The sequence below is a fragment of the Phalacrocorax aristotelis genome, chromosome Z, assembly GCF_949628215.1.
Source record: "Phalacrocorax aristotelis chromosome Z, bGulAri2.1, whole genome shotgun sequence".
In the NCBI taxonomy this organism is placed as follows: Eukaryota; Metazoa; Chordata; class Aves; order Suliformes; family Phalacrocoracidae; genus Phalacrocorax; species Phalacrocorax aristotelis.
The window spans coordinates 41,489,549-41,513,538 of record NC_134311.1 but is presented as its reverse complement, the minus strand read 5'-3'; the positions used below and the strand labels follow the sequence as shown (position 1 = coordinate 41,513,538).

Here is a 23,990-nt window from a genome sequence, read left to right as displayed (position 1 = left end):
TGAGTCAAGTCATAATGCACAGTTTCAACTTCTGAACAAGCTTAATTAAACTCAAAGCTTTTTTGCCTTCAGTGGGAAAGCTGTTTAATAATTTTAAAATGAAACTTTATTATTAAAATAGTGGCATAAATATTTAACCATCCTGCTGAGACACAGAAGGCTACAACAAACCTTGCAAATCAAATTTGTGTGCCTGATCCCAGCCTCTGGAACTACTTAGTGTATTCCGCATTAGCAGCATACAGACACAGCAGAGCTTAACAAACTATCTGCAGTCAACAGCTTGAGCCACCTGGCATATGCATTTGTTTACCAGCCAGAGGGTGTCAACTCCAGGTTGCTGTAGCCTGGTGGTTAAGATTGGCAAAACAATGTTAGGCAGTCAGCTGCACGTCTGCAGGGGATGTGAGATGGCTTCGTACATGCTTCAGTGTGGATGTCAGCTGGCACATAACAAGCACCTCTACTAGGAAGAAAATTGCTGTATGCCAGGGGAAAAAAGTTAAATAAATATATAAATCTGTGGAGCTACAGTGACACACACCAGATGAGCACAGGCATTGACACTGGCCGTGTTCTCCAATGAGATACAAAGTGCACACATGTATTAACTGTCCTTGCCTTGCCCCAGTAAACCAAGGCATAGATTCATTCTGCTGTCTCTCTTGTAAGTTGAGGAAAAAAGCAAGTCTGTCCTAAGTGGTGATAGACTAGAGAGATACAGCAAAAGGGCAAGACAGTAGCATGTCACAAGCACACTAGCTGCACCTGAGCAGCCAAAACCTGTCAGCTTGCAATCTCCTTAATACATTTTGTTGAACAAGCTTCCCTTACTAGTCTCAGTAGGAGGGTATTAAAAAAAAAAAGTTATTGGCACACTCTTTCACCCACTGGTCAGAGATAATTTTCCTGTGCAGATATATGTCTGACAGAGGGCTCTAATGAGGAATAAACAGAAACCAGCTCAAAGAAAGATAGAAACCTGCTCAAATAATACTTTCTCTGGAAACCTGGGTAAGACTAAGAGGCTGCTCGTGCTCTGCTCTCTGGATCCGCCTCTCTACTAGCTAATCTTCACCTGTGGTGAAAGTACTCAGGTCACCACAGCCCTCCAGGTGCAGCAATCCAGAATGACAACTGAAAGGTAACACATGGCCACTCAATGACATGGCTTGCTGGGCTGGTGTCACCACCTTTAAAAGAAAAAAAAAAGTAAATCAGATTTGTTTTCAGGCTCTTGTTCCATTAAAATAGTCTCTTACACAACTAGGAAGAAGCTAGTTGTAGTGCTGACACTAAAACTGCTATTTGTCAAGGAGTCATGGGAAAAGCAATACCAACTGGGAACAGGAATGAGTGTTGTCATTTTTTGTTTTTTAAAGCCTGCACAAGAATTAGCTCACCCCAAACAATAACATGTCAGGTATTGCTTAAAAGGAATCTAAATATTGCTTCCTGCAGAAGCCACTGACTGTAATAAGCTTCAAGCCAGTGTGATAAATTAAACCACAGAATGGTAGGGGTTGGAAGGGACCTCTGGAGATCATCTTGTCCAACCAAAATTCTCATAAGGAATTTTTTTCCAGCTGTTTCTGTCAAATTTGTTGAGGCTTTTGCTGCCTGTAGGCTGGAGTGGAAATCTCACTTTTATCTGCAGAGCCTAAATTAAAATCTTTTTTGTGTTTTGCATGAGAACGCAAACCAAAACCAGTAGTCACAGCAAATCACTTGTACCATGCATGAATCAACTTATCTATCCAAATGGCCTGTAAGTTACAAAAACATTTGTTTAATAAAGCCTGTATTGTCTGAAACTTCGGAATATTCATTCCATTAATATAAGCACATATCTTCTACTTTCTCCTTTAGTACTAGGTCTTATTTTTAACCTGGGAACCAGTTACAAAAAGTTGCTTCTAGTGGGTTTACATAAAAATTTCCTTGTCAGCCTCCATTCCTTCCAGTTTATAATAGTAAATGCTTTATAACATCTCTTCCCTCTCCCCTGCCATGCTCAGTATAAAACACTGTCATGTTATTTACAGTTCATGATTCTACCACAGTAGACCATCTCCTTCAGCTTTTAAATACGCATGTGTTCAGTCTTCTGAAAACCTTCCTGGCTGTATGGCTGATTGAGCAAGAGACATCATAGCTGCACAGCCTCTTGCACACTCCTAAATAAAACTAAAATACCAATGGAAGCTGACTGCACCCAAAAACTTTGACACATAAGGCAGAGTGGCAAGCATAAACCTATACTCCCAAGCCAAGACCAGCTTGGGTTTCCACACCACCCAATAAATACAAGTAATAAAACTACCCGCTTAAGGAAGGTGGTACTGGTGATAGCTCCTGCCATGTGTTTCTCATCTGATTTTAAAACAGACTCAACATTTTCCACCAAATTGTATATGTCAGAGCTCATGCTGCAGGAGGACTGCTCTACCATCCATGCCTCAAGTTGTTTAATGCCAGTGTAAGCCTTGTAGTTTATCAAAGATTGGGGTCTTACCCTCAAAGCTCTTACTCTCAAACGCTTCTGCAAGGTGACAGGCCAGAGTTGTGGTTTTACTTCACTCTGCATTGCAGCTTCATAGTCAAGCACTGCCGCTGAAGACAAAGATCAAACAAAGCAAACAATCCAGTTGGTTCACAGTACTGCTCAATAAGTATCCCCTGAGATTTCAATTCTGATTCGGTGATGATACAGTGCACAGTTTAACCACATAAAACTTAACAGTCTGGCATGGTCAGGGCAGCAAGCAAGGCTCATTCTGTCTTGGATTTACACTAGAGAAAATGCCTGTAACATAGAGTAGTACATAGCTATGGTTGAGTGCATATCACATGTCAACAGGTCTGGAGGGACATTTCTGGGAAAGCTGTTTGCCATTTTGTGTGCATCATTTATTTTCTCTTTTGCTTCTGTTATGAATAGACCTGAAATCATCACTGAGTGTAAATGTTAACATACAGTTATAGAAACCAGGTTAAGCAAAGCTTGAAGGCTTTTATGGTATCTCCTGAACTTTTGTAACTTTCAGTTATTACCAGTCAAGATGGCTAGTTACAAAATATCTGAAAATAATTGCTTGTCAAGCTGGAAGCTAGTAATATTACAAAGTGTAAATTTAATGGGGAGGAAAAAATCAAAAATACCTTGCAAGGATTAAACAAGGGACATCAGGGAATCAATTCCACTGCTTTCGGTCCAAATAAAAATCCACTGTCTTTGGCCTAAATAGCAATCATCAATTTTTAGCGTTGTTTAAAAAAAAAATAAGAGCACCTACAGATTGTTCAAGAGCACTTTAACGTTGGCTTTATGCCAAACACAATACCAGGAGGAGATCCTAAACTTTCCAGCAAGAAGAGCACTAAGTAACTTGAAGCAACTTCTGTTGTTCTGTTGCAGCTGAGTTCCCTTTCTGTAGCACTCATGTTTAACTCTGAGGTCCAGTGCTGAACACACCTAACCTCAGTTACACGGAGCCTAAAGCACCCAAATGCTTTTGACTCTATAGCAGAAATGCGCTGCTGTGCTTTCACAGCTATGAATAGGATCTGTGTCATGTAACTATTGCTTCAGCAGCACATTCTCTGGGTTGCTGTGGTGGAAGTTGACAGGAAGAAAAGAGAAAACACATGGTAGCAGAGACATAAAAACATTCCACAAAATAGTAAGTGTAATCCAGAAAGACATGCTTCCAATATTCAAAATGGTTGTTACTAACATGCCCTCTCCCTGCTTACATTTTGTGAGTGCTAATATGTATCAGCAGCTACTGTGGGGTTTCCAATATCCTAGAATAAAAACTGCAAGACTCTTGACTAGTGGATTTTTGTGACTGTCAACAGAATCAACGACACTGCAGCCACCCTAGCAGTTTTCCTACAGCAAATGAATTGGATCACTGACACCAAAGTAGCTGTGACAGACTTCATCAACTCCTCACTGTGGGTTTCTTTATGTTGAGTTTTTGGGGTTTTTGATGCTATGAGGAGTGACAAAAGGGGTGCAAATTTGTAGGTTCATGCCAAATAACCAAGCTAATTTTCTTTAAAGTGCTCACATTGACAACTGCCCTTGCAAACTTTTAGATGCCAGTGTACGAATACACTGAGAAATCCTGTGTGCTCCCTCCTCCTCATCTTCCACATCTCTCCCTCCTTCCCAAACCAGCAATGCCTGCTACAGCCCCTGCTCCTAGATGCAAAACCCTAAAAAGCAGTAAGACTAAGGTGTTGCGTGGGGAAGATTTGGCAAAGCACAAACTGTTTGTTATAATGTAGGTACTCTGCTGGGAGACAGTAACTGCTTTCTGCAGGTACTAGGTTAAAAAAACATTTGTCAGAAGTTAGTACCTTTAAGGACACATTACATAAGTACTGATCTTGAGACTTTGAGAAAATCAAGTCACCTTGATGCAGTCGGCAGTGCAGCACAGGGTCACTTTTAGACCGTTTCCGCAAGGGATTGAAGGCTCTCCTGGATGCTACTTCTGCAGCCACCAGGCTTGCATTTGAAGGTGAAAGGCTCTCTCTGCTGGAAGGCTCCGGAATTTCTTCACCTGAGTAACCAGGAATAGTAAAGGAGAAGGAAAAGTAGTCAGAATAAAGCAGGTCTGTAAAAGCCGTTATTAAGATTACTACTAATTTTTTTTTCTCTCCCCCCCCGCTTTCTTTTGCGAAGCAGAAATGTCTGGACACAAAAGCCTAGAGGTGCATGTATGCATGCCTATGCCTACGCTTACCAGTAACGCTGGTCTGAACGCTGCTTAAACTTATGCGGAAACCTGTTCAGCCTCATACAACTGGATTAGCAAAAAAACTACAGCTGTGAGGTGAGCAGTCTCATCAAGCAACAGGCCAATGTTATTTCTGGCTTTTGGCATTAACGTATTTTAAAAAGCCCTTTTTATTGTCCCTCACAGTATCAGCCAGCTTCAAATCCAGTTGAGCTTTGGCTGCATGAATTTCCTTCCTACAGTAGCGAGCAGCATCCCTGTAGTCCTCCCATGTCACCTGACCTTGCTTCCACTGGCCATATACTTTCTTTTCTTGCCTTAATTTGAGAAGATGACCCCTGCTCAGCCAAGCTGGCCTTCTACCTCACCTGCTTGACTTCTGGCATTTTTCAATTGCCTGCTCTTGTACTCTTAGGAGGTGGTACTTAAAAAGTGACCAGCACTGGGGGACCCCAGCACCTTCAAAAGATTTTCCCCAGGGGACCTTGCTAAGCAGTTGCCTAAGCAACCTGGCGTCTGCTCTCCTCATGTCCAGAGTTGAGGTCTTGCTGGCAGTTTTCCTCCTGTTACCATAGATTTTAAACTTGACTGCTTCATGGTTGCTGTGGCCAGGGCAGCCACCAATTGCCACTTCACCCACCAGACCCTCTCTGTTAATAAGCAACAAATGAAGTAAGGCAGCTTTCCTGGTCAGTTCCCTTAGTACCTGTACCAAGAAGTTATCATCCAAATGGTTTAGGAATCTTCTGGACCTGTTTGTCCCAGCTGTGTGGTATTCCTAGTTGGCATCTGGCAGGTTGAAGTCCTCCATAAGGACAAGCGCGGATGACTTAGAGGCTTAAAGAATAACTCATCACTGTCATCATCCTGGCTGGGTGGCCTACAGTAGACTCCCATGACAACATCGCTTTATTTATCTGTCCCTTAATCCTTACCCAGAGGGTCTCAACACTGCCATTGCCCACTGCAAGCTCCATGCATTCCAGCTCCTCCGCTACATACAATGCCACCCCCTTGCCTTGCCTGCCCTATCCCTACTGAAGAGCCTGTAACCACCCATCATGGTGCACCAGTCGCAGGACTCATCCCACCAGGTTTCACTTATGCCAGTGATGTCATATCTCTGGGACTGGGCCAAGGCTTCCAGCTCCTCTTGCTTGTTCCTCATGCTGCACGCATTTGTGTAGAAATGCTTCAAGTGCGGTTCATTGTGCCTACTGCTACACAGAGCAGTCTGAAGAATCTCACTAGCATACAGCTCCTTGATCTTTGGCATGCCATTGCGTAGCTCGTCACTGACTAGCCTTATATTGTCCCTTTCTCCCTTACAATCTCGTTTAAAGTTCTATCCGTCAGCCCTGCTAGTTCCTGAGCAAAAACCCTTTTCCCCTTCTGAGAAAGGTCTCAGAAGGGTGTCAGCAGACCTGAAGATGAATAGACCACCCCATGATCGAAAAACCCAAAGTTCCATTGATGACACCAGCCTCAGAGCCACATGTTGATCAGCCAGGTCTGACTGTTCCATTCAATATTATTCCCCGCTACCGAAAGGATCAAAGTTCAAATGAAAAGTAGAACAGATTTTCCCCAGGGCTGTATTAGAAAAGCTGCCTGTGACTTTATCTGGGAGCCACTAATGTTTAGTCACAAGCATACGCTGCAACAAAGATTAAGCTGAAAACAACTTGGAACCACTTCCATGGTTTTCTAAAACAATGCTAAGCAAAGCTTGATGTGACCTCTACATGTAATCTAAGCTATGTCCTATACCAGCAGGCTGAAACTGTTTAGTAATTCTTCCAGTGCAGGCTGAATAATAGAGTAATTCCCACATGTAGCTCAACACAGTACAGCATTATTTTATCCTTTTCCTATTTTCACCAGCAACACAATGTGAATAGGCACCATCACGTACACAAAACAAATGGAAGCACTGGAGCTGGACATAATTTCTTACAACATATGGACATAGAGTCAACAACTAACAGGTAGATTACTATGAAGGAAATATATCTTTCTTTTTGTATCTTAAGAGCAAACAACATTTTGTGTATTTTAAACATTAATCCCTGTTCTTACTGCCCAAAACAATCATGATTCTTTATTGCTAGCTTGCAATATGGTGGTTGTTTTTCAAAGGAATAATAATGTTGCTGCTACATTAAGTCACCTGGGCTGGATAGAACTGTTCTAGAACAAAACTTAAAATGTAGTTTTTACCTTGAGAAGCCTCTCTGTCACTTACTTCCCCCAAATCAGCAATTTCTGCACCACTTACTTGCTGTCCACCTTCCTGGAATAAAATAGAAAAGTTGAAAAATCACAAGCCACCTTTTTTGTTGTTTTTTTCTGGTACTTTCTAACAACTGCAACATCCACCTTAGAAAGTAGACACTTTTGTTTAACTGTACAGTGACTCTGTGATATGTGTTTAATTCCACTGTAAAACAAAGATTAGCAAATGTCTGAAATTAGTGTTCATCCTCCAGGTCGACCAACTTTATCCTGCTGAGTATTTTCTAGGAAAAAGCACCTCCCTTCTGAAAACACCAGTGCAAAGGGGTCAGTGAGCATGGCAAAACCCTGACCCAGTCCCACATGGGAGGAGTGCAGGTGCAGAAGGGAAGTAAAGCAAAGACGCAGCACAGGTGTCCTCTAGAATAACAAGCAACAGGTGTGCTCCACAGTGTATTTTGCTCCTTTTTCCATGCTCAGACACCATTTTCCAACTGGGGAGAACTTTTCACCTGTAAAGGTAAGTGACTAATTAAAATCTTCCATGAAATTTACAGCAAGCTACATTTGTAACCAAACATATTCTCCTGCTATTCTGAAATGAAAAGATACCTGACTCAGGTTTACTGTGCCTCGGTGTAACCTTACCTTTATAGCAGAAAAACAAGTTACACTTTAAGCTCCTGTGGGCCATACCTGCTCAGAACTTCTCCCAGCTTCATAAGGAGGAGGTGGGTCCAGAAAGCAGAACACTTCAATGCCTTTGATTCGTGCTCCAGAAATATGGGACAGTGGAACCATATTTAAGCCAAGCGTCCTACAACAAACACCACCAAGTGACCCCATCAGTATGGCTTTCCAGCTGCAGAAAAATATCAGCTACCCAACTCCACTGGTTTTACCCTGCCAGTCACAGCACATGAACTGGCCAAGAGCTGCGTGTGAGTTTCCCAGAAGATGGCAGGAAATTGCTCCTTAGGAGGTGTCTCTCCAAAGTGTTCACCAGAGCTACAAACATCTTTGGGCAGTACTGCACCTGGAAGCCCATTTCAGTTTTACTTCACAGAGATTCAGTTTTGTTTCAAGAGGTTCAAATACAGGTGTTAATTCAAAATGTGATAGCCTAGATCTGATTTTTGTGAACTAGTAAATTTTTAATTACAACTGAAATTCAAGATACTTCCAATCTCATGCTTTATATTCAGATACAGCTGTATGGAAAAAGGCAAACTCAAACTGAAGGTTATTTCTGTGATGATGCTTGGCTAAGATGTTTTGCTCTCTAGACCTATGTCAGGCTTACAGCTATCACTAGTGCATATGGTCCCTTTACAAAATGTTAAACAAGAGCGAGTCCTTCCTCTCACAGTTTAGGGCTTCTCTGGACACTGGCTGGAGGGAACAAGGATGAGTCTGAAAATTATTTCCTTGCAAGCTGCAAGGAAAGGGCAGAGTGAATGGAAATGTCTATGGAAGGCTGCTTACAGAAGAAAATAATAAAATTTCCAAAAACAGAAATGGCGAGCACTTTTGTGAAAGGTCCCTGTCAAGGTAAGGGAGGTAATACATGGAAAAAATTGAGGAAAAGAAAGACAAGATTTTTGTAACTGGTCATTACTTTTTTAATCTTCAAAATAGGGGAATTATTACATGTTAAAATAGTTTTTCATTTCAGCCTATTTCATCTGCCCCTATAAGCTTCAGAATAATTTTGGAGTATGATGGAGATTGATGCTCCATTGCCACTACTTCAATTTTTTCCAGTATGTTCGTGCTGAGCTTGCATTCAATGTGCGCCACAAAATCATATACTTCTTGAACCTTAGTTTTGTTCTTAAACATGCCTGATCTGGCCTACCCAGCTCTGTCACACCTTGAAAATCAATGTTGCACCCAAGAATTATATCATGTTAAAACTTATTACAGAACATGCAAACAGAAAAGCATTCCTTTAAGTCACTTAATATAAAAGCTGTTTCCAGTACATGCACGTTTGCCTAACTCTTCTTTATTTCTTAATTTCCACTCTGTTTTTTTATGTAAGCAAGGTAAATTCTTGTGTTGGTCAAAAGGCAGCAGCTTTCTGAAGTGATGATACAGGAAGGTAGAGAAGAACTCCAGTGCCAAGAGACTGCTCCAGACCGTGAGGAGGCTCTGCACTGCTGCTGGTAACCAGGACACGGAAAGAGGAAGGTGCATCCTTGGTCAACTCTTGCCCACCTTCTGCACTCGTACCTCAGCCGAGCAGCAGCATCAGTGCTTTGGCCTCCTGCAAACTTTAGTGTTTCAATAGCCGGAACATGTTCAGTGGTCGAAAAACAGTCAGTAGCATATGGGTCCAATTTGAGGCACACACTGAATTTGAGAATACACAACTCAGAGAAGCAGGTTTGCATATTGGCAGACTCCTCTAGTTCCCACGAGGTACTTTAAACTGGGCCAGGGTAGATTTCTAAACCCAAGGCATTGGTTTGCTGCCCCACATGGATCACCTCTTCCCTTAAATTCTCATGCCTTATAATACTTTGGATTTTATTCTTCATGTGGGAACTCAGCTGTAACTGTTCCCACACTGCCAATCCTGAAAAACAACTTCATTGCTATTTCCTTATTTATGAAATAACAAGATTAGAGGTAGCAGTTGACCAGATATTTGTAATGCTAGTTTTTGTCTACCACTGAATAAGATAAATGTAAAAGTTTTCCCATGAACAAATGAACAATCCAATTAATTGACTTTGCTAGCTGTGCCCCTGGCTCTGCAATTTAGCGAGTGGAAGATAATGGTTACCCATTCCAAACATGTCCTTGGCACATGTTTTGATCACTGCAGTGTTTCCTTTCTCAAAGGGATGTATCTGTTTTGAAGTCACCCCAGGTGCAGCTTGAAGATTGTGGCTCACCACCCTGGATGCAGTTCCTATCATCACCCTTTTGCCCAAAGGTTTTGGATGCGGAGTCCATGGGAGCTTGGCATAGAAAGCCAGGTCACAGATGTAGCATGGCATTCAGGGAACAGACCAGATGGGGAAGGTAGGGAGAAGTGTGAGAAGGCTGACTCAGCAAAGGCCAGGTCCCACCTCAGCTGGACACCGTGGGTCCAGCATGGATCATATTTCCTCATATTTCCAGTCATATTTCCTCATCTGCCAAAACCAGAAATTAAGTCTGTCTGTTGCTTCAACTTCTGCACTGCTGCATAACTACCCTGAGCACCTTGAAACAAGTAGCCTGACCTCAGAAAGATGTCACCAGCACTTAAATGTTATTGTCAACAAGTTTTAACACAGTTACAGGCAAAGTAGCTATCCAATGTTATACCACAGAAGCCTTAAGTGTTGTTCAGTGGCCGCTACTGTGCTGAAAAAGGACAAAGAGAAATACTGCTGCTGGTAAGGAGATAACCATCCTGAATTATGTGCCAGACAAAGAACAGCCCCATTTTAAAGCAGGGGAAATGTGACAAGCATATTTCAACAAATACCTAATGTTCCAAAGAGATCATTATGCACACCATTCTGTTCTCATAACTAGCTTGAGCCAAAACTCACATGGGAGGGTTTCGTAACGTTTGGAATTCAACCTCAGTCTTTGGTGTTTTAGATTACTTTTTCATTCTACATTCTATTTCTGTGCTATGTTACAATTTCCTAGGTAATCTCAGCATCTCTAATGAGCTCTGCAAGGACCACACAGTTGTGAAAGTCATGCATGCTATTCCTGACAAAACAGTGAAATAAACATTCCTGTCCACTGCCAAAAGCAGGAGTTTTAAACAAGAGTAGAGTGGTACAGTCTGCTTGAGCATCATGATATCATTTATATATAAACACGGTGTGTTCACAGCAGAACAATGCAGCCCTGAGTCATAAACTAATAAACATTGCTAACCTGCAAGTTACTGCGAAGAGTATATAACCACCTGCAGAACGAAGGATAACAAAACCCACAAGACAACACTGAATTTCAAGAAATATAGACACTAGTAAGTCCCAGTACAGCAAAACAACAGAGTTGATGCTTAATATGCAAGCTACACAATTTCTAGCCCTGTTCTTCTTCGAAACAACACCAAAAAAATCCCCACCAAATTTGCATTTTAATGTTTTATAATACTAGTTATACCAAAGAAGGCAGCCTTCTGCAGCATAAGTTTTCTGCACGTTTTCTCTCACAAAAAAATTCATACACCTGTTGTTTTATCCTCCTCTGAATCCTTCTTTCCAAAAGAGATTACAGTGACTTGCGTCTGTCATCCTTTTCTTTCTGATATGTGAACTCACCCTCCCATGTTCACTCCCACTCCTCCTCCATCCTGCAGCTACAGAGAAAACGAGCAGTAACACCAGATGCAAACCCTGCGTGATCACTTCCAAACACATACCAAGGTAAGGGTAGTGATTACCCGGCCTGGCAGTACAATCAAAACATACCCTTCAGCTGGCCCTAATTGCCAAAAAGGGAGGAGGGGAATCACTCTGGCAGGAATGTCTGCAGGGGACCAGGCTTCCATTCGGGGGTCTCTTGCACAAGCCTTGCCAGGAGGTTGCACACGGCTTTCCATCACTGCCCTGCCCTGTTGCTGACAGCATCATAGAAGTTTTCAGCCCTGTCAAAGTGTGGTGCTGCTCTTACTCAGAAACAGTGCCTACAGAATCTAAAGTGAAAAAGCACAAAATTATACCCCTCACCCACACTGTATTTGCACTGCCTCCTAACTCAACAGGTTTTTTCTTTTTTTTTTCCAAAAGTCACCAACTTTTTCAGTTATAACAAAGAAAATAGTCTTTTAAAAAAAATGAACATTATGCAGTGTTTCCAAAGACATTAAAAAAAGGAAGAGAGTGTAGAGGTTTACCTGCCACTTGCTTGTGGAGTAGAGGAATGAACAGCTACAGAATAGGAGGGAGGCAGCACAGGTGAAGCAGAATCATCAGGATCCAAAGTGTGACCTTGGCCTTCAAGCAGAGATTCATTCTAACAAATGAAACTTCTGTTAAAATCCTTCTGAGATATAAAAGATTGCTGAACAGCGTAATCTAGTAATACTGTTAGTACTGTTGTTTAAAGCAGACAATGTCTTGCAGTGACTTACTATGCAGGATCTTCTTGCTGCAAAAATCTGTAAGCAATGCAGGACAGCCACTACCAAGCAGATTGCAGTGGTGAGAGCACTCATGGCACAAAGAGCAAGGAGAACTCTCTGAAGAACATGAAGATTATGGAAAATTAAAAGATTAAATCAAGGTATTTGTAAATGTCAAAATAATGATAAAAAATTAAAGCAAACACAGAAAACACAAGGATGACCAGGACAATTACATCTTTGAAACATATGTGATGAAGTCTTCAGGACAGGTAATCTCTAAGATTGGAGTAATCTGCTTCTTTTGCCCTATCGTGTGTCCTGACAGATCTAGAAGGGCTTAATACTGCTTAGATGTGATTGTCCATCTATTCATCCAAGAATTATAACGCTCCTCTTAACTTTTCTGTAAGAAATCCAGATTTGAGATAGTCACCATTAAAGAAATGTTACAGCACTTTTATATTTGAAGATTATGCTGTTTGGAAGTTGTATTTTAGCCATTTGTAAGCCAAGAAAGGCTGAGAGGATTGTAAGACCAGTCAAGGCATCAAATCATTAGCTAAAAGTTATACCATATTTACCCATGCAATCTTGTCTGAATTCAGCTGTAGTTTTGGTTGCATAAAATACAGAAAGGACAAGAACTGCATATTGGATCAGCAATCCGCTGGTGAAAACCCAGAGGTGAGAAAAAAACAAAACAAAACAAAAAAACCCAAACAAAAATAAAAACCGCACCAAAAAAACCTGCTACAGAACAATGAAGTGCTTCTGACCAGTGTGGAAGACCATAAAAAGTAACAGAATTTTTCACAGTAAACACAGCATCACCTCAGCACTGCACTGTCACACAAGCAGTGGTCATTATCAAAGCAGTCATGATAAGCAATATGTGCTGCATACCTTGAGAAGAAGGTGAGAAGCGTTGCATGACTTCACATGGTACAGCTTCAGCACAGTCTTTTCTGTGCATTTAGCAAGATTAAATTCTTCACAGCAGAAACAGATCTTGTTTTCACCCATACCCACCTTCAAAACCACAGAACTCCATTTTAAAATGTATTAACTCTTTTATGCAACATTTTTACCTGCATAATATAGAGCCTATGTGTTAAACTATACCTCTGGCCACAAAGCAGATTGGAAATACCGGCTCACGAAAAGAAATTTGTACAGTTTGGTATGCCAAAGATTCATGCATTATAAAGGTATATTATGCATACTTCTTATTTGAAAAGAAGCATTACTGATAAGCTCAAGACATTTAAATGCAGCTTAGCTGCAGCTAAGCAATTTTAGTATCTACTTTCCTTCAGATGCAGAACAGTCTGGAAATTCCTTCTTTGACTGGCATATAGTCCACTGTGTACGGAGTGTACACTTTTTCTTTGATTCATGAGTATATTTTGCATCTTTATGGATGGAATGAAACCCACAACTATAACTTCAACCCAGGCAAATCAGTAATAGTCACATCCATACACACTGTTGTTTGTAACTTTCAAAATAATGTTGTCATCTTAGTTTTCAGGTAGAAATCCAATGTTTCTGCATCTAGAGATATTTGGGGTTTTAGCTGTCAGACTCTCTAGAGTCACAGTGTCAAAGGTCTTCCACTTACATAAGTCAGTCTACAGAAAAATTTATTATTTCAGTAATGCCTTTCAGCTGTACCCTGTGCTTCCAGCCACAGAGGGCTCTGAAATTCCTAAAACATTTAACCACCTTGACCGTAATAACATTAACAGTTCTTAGTGCTGCTTTGGTGTATTGATATTGGGTGAATCTGGATTGCCAAATGCTTGTAATCTTGGACTCTCACTGCAGTATACCTACCGGCATGTTAAGGAACAAATAACAGCCTTCTTGAAGGAATAAATGAATGAAAATAAATATTCAAAGATCTTTCCATTAACCCTTACAGTTCTTCAAGCCTTTACACACAATCATCTTCATCACCAAGTTAACCTGTATCCTTTAATTTCAATTATTCCATGGTTTCTGGTTCATAAATAGGCATTCTTCTACTTCTTATGACACTCATTTGAGAAACTTTTTGCATTCTGTCCTTTCTTGTGCAAATTTTTTTCTTCCTTAAGGAAAAGTGTTCTGAAAAGCTAGTATGATTTGATCTACTTTAATTTTTTCCTCACAATTCTTGCTGTAAGGTGTCAACACAAATTGTCCTCACCAGGTAAGACAAACCAGGAAAAATAATCCCACCCACAGATTACACTGACTGAGCTTTTTGTAGATAGCTCACCAGTACACACTCAGGCTTTTTTCAACAGTTTATCTTTGTCACATTACTATAAAAATCCTTTATGCTAGTTTTTAAATGACTCTGATATTAAAACCAGTATATAGCGATTGGCAATAATCAATATAATGCTGGCAAGAGGGGTTTTCTAAAGATGTATTTGGGATTCCCTCCTACATTAAACTATCTAGAAAGCCTTGTACTGAACCAGCTGTGTCTTCAGACCCCAAAGACAGAGGCCAGCTCTCAATGAAGTCAAACAAAATCATTTCTGGGCTAAGTATGCTCTTCTAATGAAGAGTAAAACCTTTCAAAACATATCCTTTTGGGGTCTTCAGCTTTAGGAGCTGAACACCTTATTAGGACTCCGACTCATAAAACCCTAAGTGTTTAGGAACACAGACAATAAAAATACTGTTGTGGATTTCAGTGAGTCTGTTCACAATTTGAACTGAAACATACTCTGAAACAGAGTTTTCTTTTTTCCCCCATCATGCTGTAGCTGCATTACTTACATCTCTATATTAGCATATTTTGTGATGTCAGTACAGCAAGTTTACGTGGCACGCTATGAAGAAATACATGTAAATCACTAGGTCTGCTCACCAAATTGCATCTTGGTAAACCGGACGCAAATTGAATGCCTTGACATCCCATGATAAATACAGCCAGGTTCAGTAGAACACAAACAATATTGATCAGAACAAATAAGTTAGCCTGAAAGAGAAAAACAAAGTTAAAAACAGTGGGAACAGTATCAGAAACCTGACTCAAGGAACCTATGGCAGTGCAAATCCCACTTCCAAACTGAAGCTGGGAATGACACCCCCTTCTTTCAAAACTCCCCATGACTTCAGTGGCCCAGGGTGTCTCATCTTAACCCAGTAGATGATTACTCCAAACATCTCTGTCTTCCCTCTCTCCTTATCCTGCACTGGGAACAAAATCCATGCAACTATGGAAAAGTACAGGCAACTAAAGGTTCTTCTGGAGTGCAAAGCATGATTTGCAAGCTGTCTGACTTCCACTGCATCTCATATCCTTCCACCGAGTTTACCTCACAATATGTTTAGATCAGTAAGAAACGTGAAGAGGAAACATCTTCGGATGACATTCATCCTAAACTTTTCATCTGTGTTCAACACAGAGCACTGTCAACTAGAACTTAGCCCATTTTATAAGTGAAAGTGAAGCCCATTTTGTCAGAGGCTGTTTCAACATAAAATATCTTTACAGTACAAATCTCAAGAAACGATTTTAAGGAAAACAAGAATTACATTTGTCCTCTTTCAACTGATGAAAAAATGGAGGTTCTGAGCAAAGGATTTTCTTGGCCAAAGTAACATGTCAAGAAAGATTTTTTAAAATTGAAAAGAGAGGCAAATTCACATATTAGTTTTCTTCTTTGGTACAGAAGCTGCAATAGGGACAATCCAGCATACAGCTATATAAAAAGTCATATATAAAATCCAGACTTCTAATGCAATTGTCTACAAAATCTTGAATTTAAAAAAATAAAAATCACACAGAGTTTCCTAATGAAACATGTTAAAATCGAAGAAGAAAAAGAAAGAAAAGGAACATTATTATAAGTATATAAATGTAGACATTTTCAGCCTTGTTTTATGTTCTAATAAATTCTACCATACAAAAATGAGATTTTGGTTTTTTTTAATTAAATATATAGTGTCTTTTTGATGGTATAACCTAATATGCAGAGAATCCCACTGAAGAGTCAGAAGATAAAAATAATTCTTCTACATACAATCTAGAACACTACCATGATCTGAACCATAACTTTCAGTACTATGTATGCTATACTGGACAAAAGAATATAGTTTTGTTTAGCGTCAAGAGAAAACAATCCATTTTGCTTTCTGCTCCATCACATGTCAGCATTTTCACAGAATCATTGAGGTTGAAAGTGATCTCTTGAGACAGTCTTGTTCGATACCCTGCTACAGCAGGTTGCCCAAGACCACGCCCAGTCGCTTTTGAGTATCTCTACAGAGACACTTCACAACCCCTCTGGGTAACTTACACCAGTTTTTGACCACCCTCACAGTAAAAAAGTTGTCTCTTGTGTTCACTTTCAAATTAAAAAAAATATTTCTAATAAAAATATCAAATCCTCATGTTACCACACTGTAAAACATGAGAAGATTGTAGATTGAACAACTTAGGGTGAACAGGCGACTTGGACTTTTCTCAGGCAAACCTCACAGAACTTTACATGAAAACTGATGACATGTATGAACACAGAAGCTGTCACGCTAGCCAACAGCTGAACCATAAAGCACTTGATATAGCCGAAAGCCAGAGTCACATTCACCCAACCTGCATCCCCTCTATTAATTTCTTGATCCCATGCATTTGTGGGTACCAAACCAGCTCCCCAGAGCATGCAGCTGCCACAGCTACACTCTACCCAGCATAACAGCCTGGTGTCTTCCTGCATGCTTGCACCCCTCTCACTTTTCATGCACTCACAGCTAAATCTCCTCTTTAGCAGCAGAACCCGAGCACCAAGCAGTCACCAGCGATATGCTTAGCTTGAAATATTTGCTACAGATGGTATTTAAAAAAAACACAAAACCAAAAATAAAACCACCAAACAACAATCAGAAAGCTTCCTAAGAAGCACATTCTACAGGATTGCAACTGATTTGTATGTGAATGGAAAGGAAAGGATGCTTCACTAGTAGAATGCTTCTGCATTCAGCAAAGCACATATGGCTCCAGGCAACACCTGGGAATGCAACATAAATTCACACTGCATTGGCTAGTCCAAACTGGTATACAAGTAAGGACAGTGGCTAGTATAGAAAACACAGCCTACCAAAGATGTGAATTGCTGTCAATGCATACATATGCAATCAAACAAACAATGCAGATTTGATACTCTTTCTGAAACAAGTTAGTTTCCTTCAGTTAAAAATAAGAATTAAAGCCCTAGGAATGGAAGGGGTTTGGGAGCAGAGAGGAAGGAACCTGTTTCTATACCAGTAGAGAGTAACATTGAGGAGAGTTTCCCTTTCCCCATAAAATACACTTGGACAGGCATGCACAGGAAGAAGCTTCTCTGGAAGAAAAATTATCTTCAGAAGCCTCAGACAACTAAAAGCAAGGTAAGGTTTCAGAGCCAAGGCTTCTCAGCAGCTGTACTGCTGAAGGCCAAGCCTCCCCTGCAAGAACGTCCTTCCAAAGACATGATAATATTTTGACTCTGCTTTGCAGTACCCTATCTCTGGAACTTATTATTTACCTAGTATCTTTCCATGCTGTAATACAGCCTGGGTGGCAAAAAAACAATGAATGTGGCTCTCAATTTTCTTTACTAAAAGCCAGCCCTCTCGAAGACTGGTTTCCTCTCACAGATGGTGCAAGTAAAGGTCCACTACAGCTGTAACTAATGGGTTTCCCTTCCTTTCTCCCCTCCAGGGTAAAAACATGAGCAACTGAAACACAGCAGCCCTCTCTGCCTTTGACACTGCAGCCCATCCCCAGGTCCTTTCTCGCAAAATCACAGTCCTGTGCTTTCTCCAAGCACCAGCAGCACCAGAACCTTGCCATCACAGGAAAAAACAACAGCTGGGTTGTTTTTCCTCATGACTAAGTCCTCAGATTGAAGAGGCAGCCATGGGACAGCCTGGTGGTTCACAAAAAAACAAACCCAGGCAGTGAGAAATCATCACCTAAAGGGGGAAGATGGAGAGAAAGTTTTTGTGAACCAAGACAACACCCTTTTACTGGAGGAGCTAGACTGCTACCACACAAGGGAGCAGCAGGCAAATAGGTGTACTCCAGCAGGTTTCAGAGGTGAAGATCCTGAAATCCTGAATCAGACTAGCGAACAGGTTTCTTTTAGAAATAATTCATATTTTTAAAGGGAGTGAAGATAAATGTGAATTGCATTATAAAATTCCTTAAGTACCACAAACTGACAATCAGAACCAAAAATAATCCAATACAGGAAGCCACAAGAAAAGCATTACCATGTTCTTAAACATAAATCATACCACAAACTGCTCTGAGGACCAGACCTCCTCATGGGCAAATTCTGTGGCACCCACCAGTCACCGCAATTCTGTTCCAAGACCCAGCTCTGGGAAGGAGAGGGGGCTAAATGACAGAGCTCAACCAGGTACCATTAATTACAGCCTAACTGCTACATCCGAGAGCTTTCAGAACACACCATGATAAATTAAAATCTAGATATAATTATCCAACTTGCGCTGAAAACAAGGCTATTTTGGGGGGTTTGGATGCATATGAAGAATTCCAGCGGGTCTTTGCACAATTTGAAGAAATGATGAAACTGAACTGAGTGACTGAAAACAGCTCTGCATAAGAAGAAAGATGAGAAGATGCCCTTTCTTATGAACAAGACAGCATTTGTAGATTGAGACATAACTATATATGAAAAAGAATAATGACCACTTAATGCCACAAACTCACTGTTAACAGTTGAACCAAGTCCAAAGTCTCTGCATAAAGACAACTAAATGCTGACATAAGTTGCTGCAAAATTAAACATGGTAACTGAGATCACTCCTTAGATTTCTGACATGGCTTTAGCACAGGTACCCAACATGCTAAATATCTGGGTTCAACAGCAATCTTACAAAGCCACCTTCACATGCAAGCAATCCTCTCCACAAAGCTCACTTGCTGCATAAAGGCATTTCTACACCTGGCACCTGCCTGTCAGGGAGACAGCTGTGTGACTGCGGCTTCCTTCAAAGCAGGAAGGTGGCTCTGTGCAGGGCAGGGGAAAAGGGATTCAGTCCAAAAGTCGGGAGAGAGGAATCCGTTAGAAGCATATTTACAAGAAGTAAGTGCTAAGCGCCTTGCATAAGGAGTAAAAAGGGGAGGGCAGCCACAGCTGGAAAAGGGATATGTGTTAGCTCTGAATGCATTTTATAGTTTTAGTTATGCATGTTATATAAGTCATGGCTGTATAAGGAATTTCATTGCTAGGTATTTAGGAAACTTGCTTTTACAACACATACAACTCCTCATAACTCCCAAGATACAAAATGTTCAAGTTACTAGAAGGTACATGTTAGAAATTTAGCCCAAAATAAATATGCTCACAGAAACTAACAATCCGTCCTTGACAGACTGTGTTCAATGCATGATTTCCTTAGCCTTATGAAATGTTTAATGCTAATTTCCTTTTTTTGCACATAACATAGAATATTTCCATTGGAAGGGACGTCCAATGACCATCTAGTCCAGCCTGACCACTTCAGGCTGACCAAAAAGTTACAGAACGTTATGAAGGGCATTGCCCAAATGCCTCTTAAACACTATCAGGCTTAGAACATCGACTACCTCTCTAGGAAGCCTGTTCCAGGGTTTGACCACCCTTTTGTTGAAAAAATGCTTCCCAATGTTGTCTGCTGTAATCTGGCTTTCAAAAATCAAATCTCTGTAAAATATACATACAAACAAGCAAATGAGTAGTTAACAGAATCATATAATCATAGAATAACTGTGGCTGCAAGGGAGCTCAGGAAGACTCTAGTGTATCCTCCTGCTCAAAGCAGGGCCAGCTATACGATAGCAGGCTGCTCTGGGCTTCAACCAGACTCATCTTGGAAACTTCCCCATGTGCTGCACAACATCCCTGGGAAATCTGCCTCAGCACTTGACCATCCTAAAGATCATTTGGTATAAATGAAAGGATCAGGAAGGGTTTGGTGCTTTCATGTTTAAATAAAACTAAGAAGGGCCTAGAAAGTTTATACAAAGGAGAACATGAAAAAGCAAAAGAGCAATAGGCAAAAGGAAACTATAGCAACAACATGCTGTAGAAACAGCATGAAACAAGCAATATGGAAGCAGGGAAGGCTGCGCAAGCCTCAGGCATTTTGAGACAGATGGCATTTACATTTATTTTTGTGAAAATATGGTCCTTCCAGATTGGGAGCCGTAGACACCAAGCTCCTCTTTCTGTCCTCGGAACTGGTAAAAATCTTGCTTTGCTCTACCTGTGCTAACCTATGCATCACCAAAAAACAACAATTCATCCACAGCTCGCACAACTGATCGTTAGTACTCCTCCTCACTGATGACCATGGAGATCCCAAAGAAGGGCTACATAAAAATAAAACTGCTTTGGCCTGGAAGAAGTCTTCAGAAGTTATGGTAAGGAAAAAAAAAAACACAACCAACCAAAATAACCCCCAATCAACCACCCACTTCAAAACCTTTTTTTCAAATCCCAGCTCTGATACACTGAAAGCCACACAGCGTCAGATTTCACTTTAAAAGAAACAGCTTACACACCCTGCGGGTCAATTTACTTGTCTCAGAGCGATGTAATGTCAAGTGTATTTGAAACAGTAATACTGGACAGGTTAGCTCTCAAACCTGCTATCAGACACTAAAACAGTACAACTGAGTTAAGGTTTAAAACCAACTCCACTGTTTAAGTTTAAGCAGCACTGCCTTACTAATTTATTTATACTAAACCAGCACTTTCTTATACCTACAAAAAGTGCTCTGTACACAACATTAACACTTCCTCCAGACATGGTCCACTCTTGTCGTTACAGGGTCTCCACGAATGCAGAATGTAGCTTTTCACCAGCTTTGACTCCTCTTTCAATAATAATGATTCTACAATTTTGAAAAAGAGACTCAACAGGAGAGAGAAGTTTTGTTTGGTTTTTTGTGGTTTTTTTTTTTAACCGATGACTACTAAATCAGGATCATCTTGTCATAATTTCCTTAGAACAAGTTTTTAATCCATACTTACCAGAGCTATCATTGGCCTCTTCCTTACTGTTAAGCCTAAAATTCCAGATAAAATTACCTGCAACATCAGAAAACATAGTATCACCAAGAAGCAAACCCAGACACATTGTCCATTCCAGCTTTTAATTGCCTCTACCTTTCCAGGGTGCCGCCTCTGGACTAAAATTTTCACTCATGCTGTTACAGCCAAAAGGCATTTTCAGTAACTTTTCTGACTGAATATACTATTGTTTCAGAGCCACCATGAGAAAAGTAGATGTCCTTCGTTATTAAAGAGACTGAATACCTCTATTTTACACGTGCAACCAAAACCATTTTGAAAGCTTAAGTATGGTTCTGTGTGCAGGGTTCAAAAAAAGTCCATAGCTTACACATATTTAAAGTTGTTTTAACCTGGGGTTGGGGGAAAAAAAAAGATGAAAGCTCACAAGAGAGATGCCAAACGTGCACATTTGGATGGTCTGGGTTCCCTCCCCTGCACCCCCCTGTGAAAGCTGTCTAAACTTTAGGGGACGAACATTGCATTATACACACTATTTGACCCCCAAACTGCAGATCATGGAGCACATTTCCACAGGTTGTGAATGACACTGGAAAAGTAGTTTAAATGTTTGAACCGAGGGATGGGTTGATGCTGTTCACACCAGCAGCAGGAGCAGGGCGTGCCAGCCACAGAACATGACTCGCCCATTGCTCAAGGGCCTGCAAACTGGGTGCAATCTATCCGATTATCTCCTACCCCTCTTAACTTCTGCTTACTACTGCCTAGCTTCTGCAACACGAACTATTATATATTCCGTATTTATAAAGGTGCAGTTCAAAGCAGGGTCCGGGAGGAGACGGATTAACTTCTCTCACTACTCTTCACAAAACTGTCACAAGCCCATCCATTTTTTCCCCCAGGAACATCACAGCTTCATCTCCCTCTCCCTAGAGTAACGGTATACAGGCCACAAAAGCAACACACAGCATCTCCCTGCGTCATGACTTGAGAAAATCCTGTTACTGATTGCTTAAAATAATTGAGTACATATTTTTTTAGGCTAAAATGCACACCAGGAGACAAATCCCCACTCCATTTGTCTCTATGTCTGTTATCCTGTTGGGGTTCATGCCGCCACCGTGGTAAAACTGTTAGCAAAAGCGTTATCGGCTTATTACTTCCAAGTAAGCGAAAGCTCGCTCTTTGCCGCTACAGACGCGGGAGCGAACGTTTCTCGGCGGCAGGCAGCAGCTCTGCCTCGGAAGCCCCCCGCACTCCATCCAAGCCTCACGCCAACACTGCGGGCAGGGCCGGCGGGCATACCAGCGCCGTGGAGGGCCATCGCCGCGCACGGACGGACACAGGGACGGGACGGGTCCGCGGCAGCGACTTACCGAGGAGCCGGCCCAGAACAGACAGGTGTTATTCACCTGCGGGACGGTGCTTAGCGACAGCACCTCGAAGCCCAACAGGAGGATAGAGCAGCCCAGGGCGATCTGCAGTAGCCCCAGCGAGATGAGCTGCCGGGCCGGCGGCGGGCCGGCGTACGGGTTCGGCGCGGCGGGGCCGGCGCACGGGTTCGGCGCGGCGGGGCCGGCGGAGCGGGGCGGGTTGCTGTGCTGAGGGACCCCCGGGCGGTGGCCCCAGCGGCAGTGCAGGGGCGGCAGCGAGGGGTCGGCGGCCGCGGCGGACAGCGAGCCCAACGACGCCTCCGTGACGGTGGTGAAGTCCGATCCCTCCGTCCCGATGCTGGCGTCCAACGCCTCCGTCACAATGCTCACGTCCAACGCTGCCGCGCCGGTGTTGGTGCCCGCCGCCGCCGTCCCCGCCTCCGAGGACGCTTGGGATAGCAGGGCGAGGCCCCCGACGGAGGACCCTGCCATCAGCGACATGACGGGTGACGGCGGCGGCTGCTCTGCCCCTCTGCCAGCCCACCCGGGCACCGACCCCCGGTGCGGCTCCTCTTCTCGCACGTCTCCGCTCCGCCGGGCAGCGGCCGCCGCGCCGGACCCGGCCTGCAGCTGCCCCTGGGAACTCGCGGCCAGCTGCCCGCCCCGCAGCATCCCGCACCCGGTGGGTACAAGAAACGGCCCTCCTGCAACCTCTTCAGGCAAAGCTGCCACCTCCGCGGCCGGCACCAAGCCCGCCGAAAAGGTGCTTCTCCTGCCTCGCGTATCCCGACCCGCCGCCGCACCCGGACCCACCCGGCCACAGAGACGAGACGTGCCGGGCCCCGCCTTGCCTACCCTACCCTTCCCTTCCCTTCCCTAGCCTAGCCTAGCCTTCCCTTCCCTTCCCTTCCCTTCCCTTCCCTTCCCTTCCCTTCCCTTCCCTTCCCTTCCCTTCCGTCCCGTCCCGTCCCGTCCAGCCCAGCCCCGGGTGTCTCTGCTTCTACACGGGCCTTTTGTACTAGTCTTGCCGGGTTTTTCCCCACCCCCTTTCAACGTGCTCCCTCCCACCGCTCCTCCTTTGCTCTTTTTTCTTTGGTCACCGTTGTTAGCCAGCAGTAAGCCTTAAGCTTTAAAATAACTCCTTCTGGGACGAGGAGGAGGGGGGAAGCCATTTCTCATTGTTGACGCCATTTCCAACAAGAGGAGGAGGTTTGGTAGACAAAACTATTTGTGTTTGTATATGTGTATGTCTGCCATGCTGTCCGAGCAAAGATAGGGGCCAAGAAATCTTTCTACCTTCCAGAGTTTTGTCTGTGCCCTATTTCTTCTCCCACATTTCCCTTGGGAAAAGTTCGTTGTGACCATGGTCAGACAGCACTTGATGTGCTCCAAGGAAGGAGGCTCAGAAATTTACTTTGGTCGTGTGTGCTACTCTCTCTCTCCAGCTCTGCCAAAGCAATTGTATACCTGTTGAGCTTGTCTGGACATGACTTTGAAAAGTAGAAAATCTCAGATA

At 42.5% G+C, this 23,990-nt stretch overlaps 1 protein-coding gene across 1 annotated transcript; it reads right to left on the bottom strand.

Moving 5' to 3' along the window:
* On the bottom strand, nt 1-22,649 carry ENTREP1 (endosomal transmembrane epsin interactor 1). The gene is made up of 11 exons (XM_075078359.1): nt 22,478-22,649; nt 21,102-21,158; nt 14,942-15,052; nt 12,979-13,104; nt 12,082-12,189; nt 11,845-11,963; nt 7,683-7,803; nt 6,972-7,044; nt 4,425-4,574; nt 2,516-2,613; nt 1-1,193 (listed from the first exon to the last, which is right to left on the bottom strand). The coding sequence occupies exons 2-11, from the start codon at nt 21,111-21,113 to the stop codon at nt 1,068-1,070; spliced, it is 1,044 nt and encodes a 347-aa protein (XP_074934460.1). The 5' UTR covers nt 21,114-21,158; nt 22,478-22,649; the 3' UTR covers nt 1-1,067.
* Between the last annotated feature and the right edge of the window lie 1,341 nt (nt 22,650-23,990).

Coding starts and splice junctions, on each gene's coding strand:
- ENTREP1 (XM_075078359.1), bottom strand. Junction 7,804..11,844: donor ACTCCACAAGCAAGTGGCAG/GTAAACCTCTAC, acceptor TGTTTGTTGTAG/GACGCTTGGCTTAAATATGG. Junction 1,194..2,515: donor TGAGAGTAAGAGCTTTGAGG/GTAAGACCCCAA, acceptor TTTCTTTTAAAG/GTGGTGACACCAGCCCAGCA.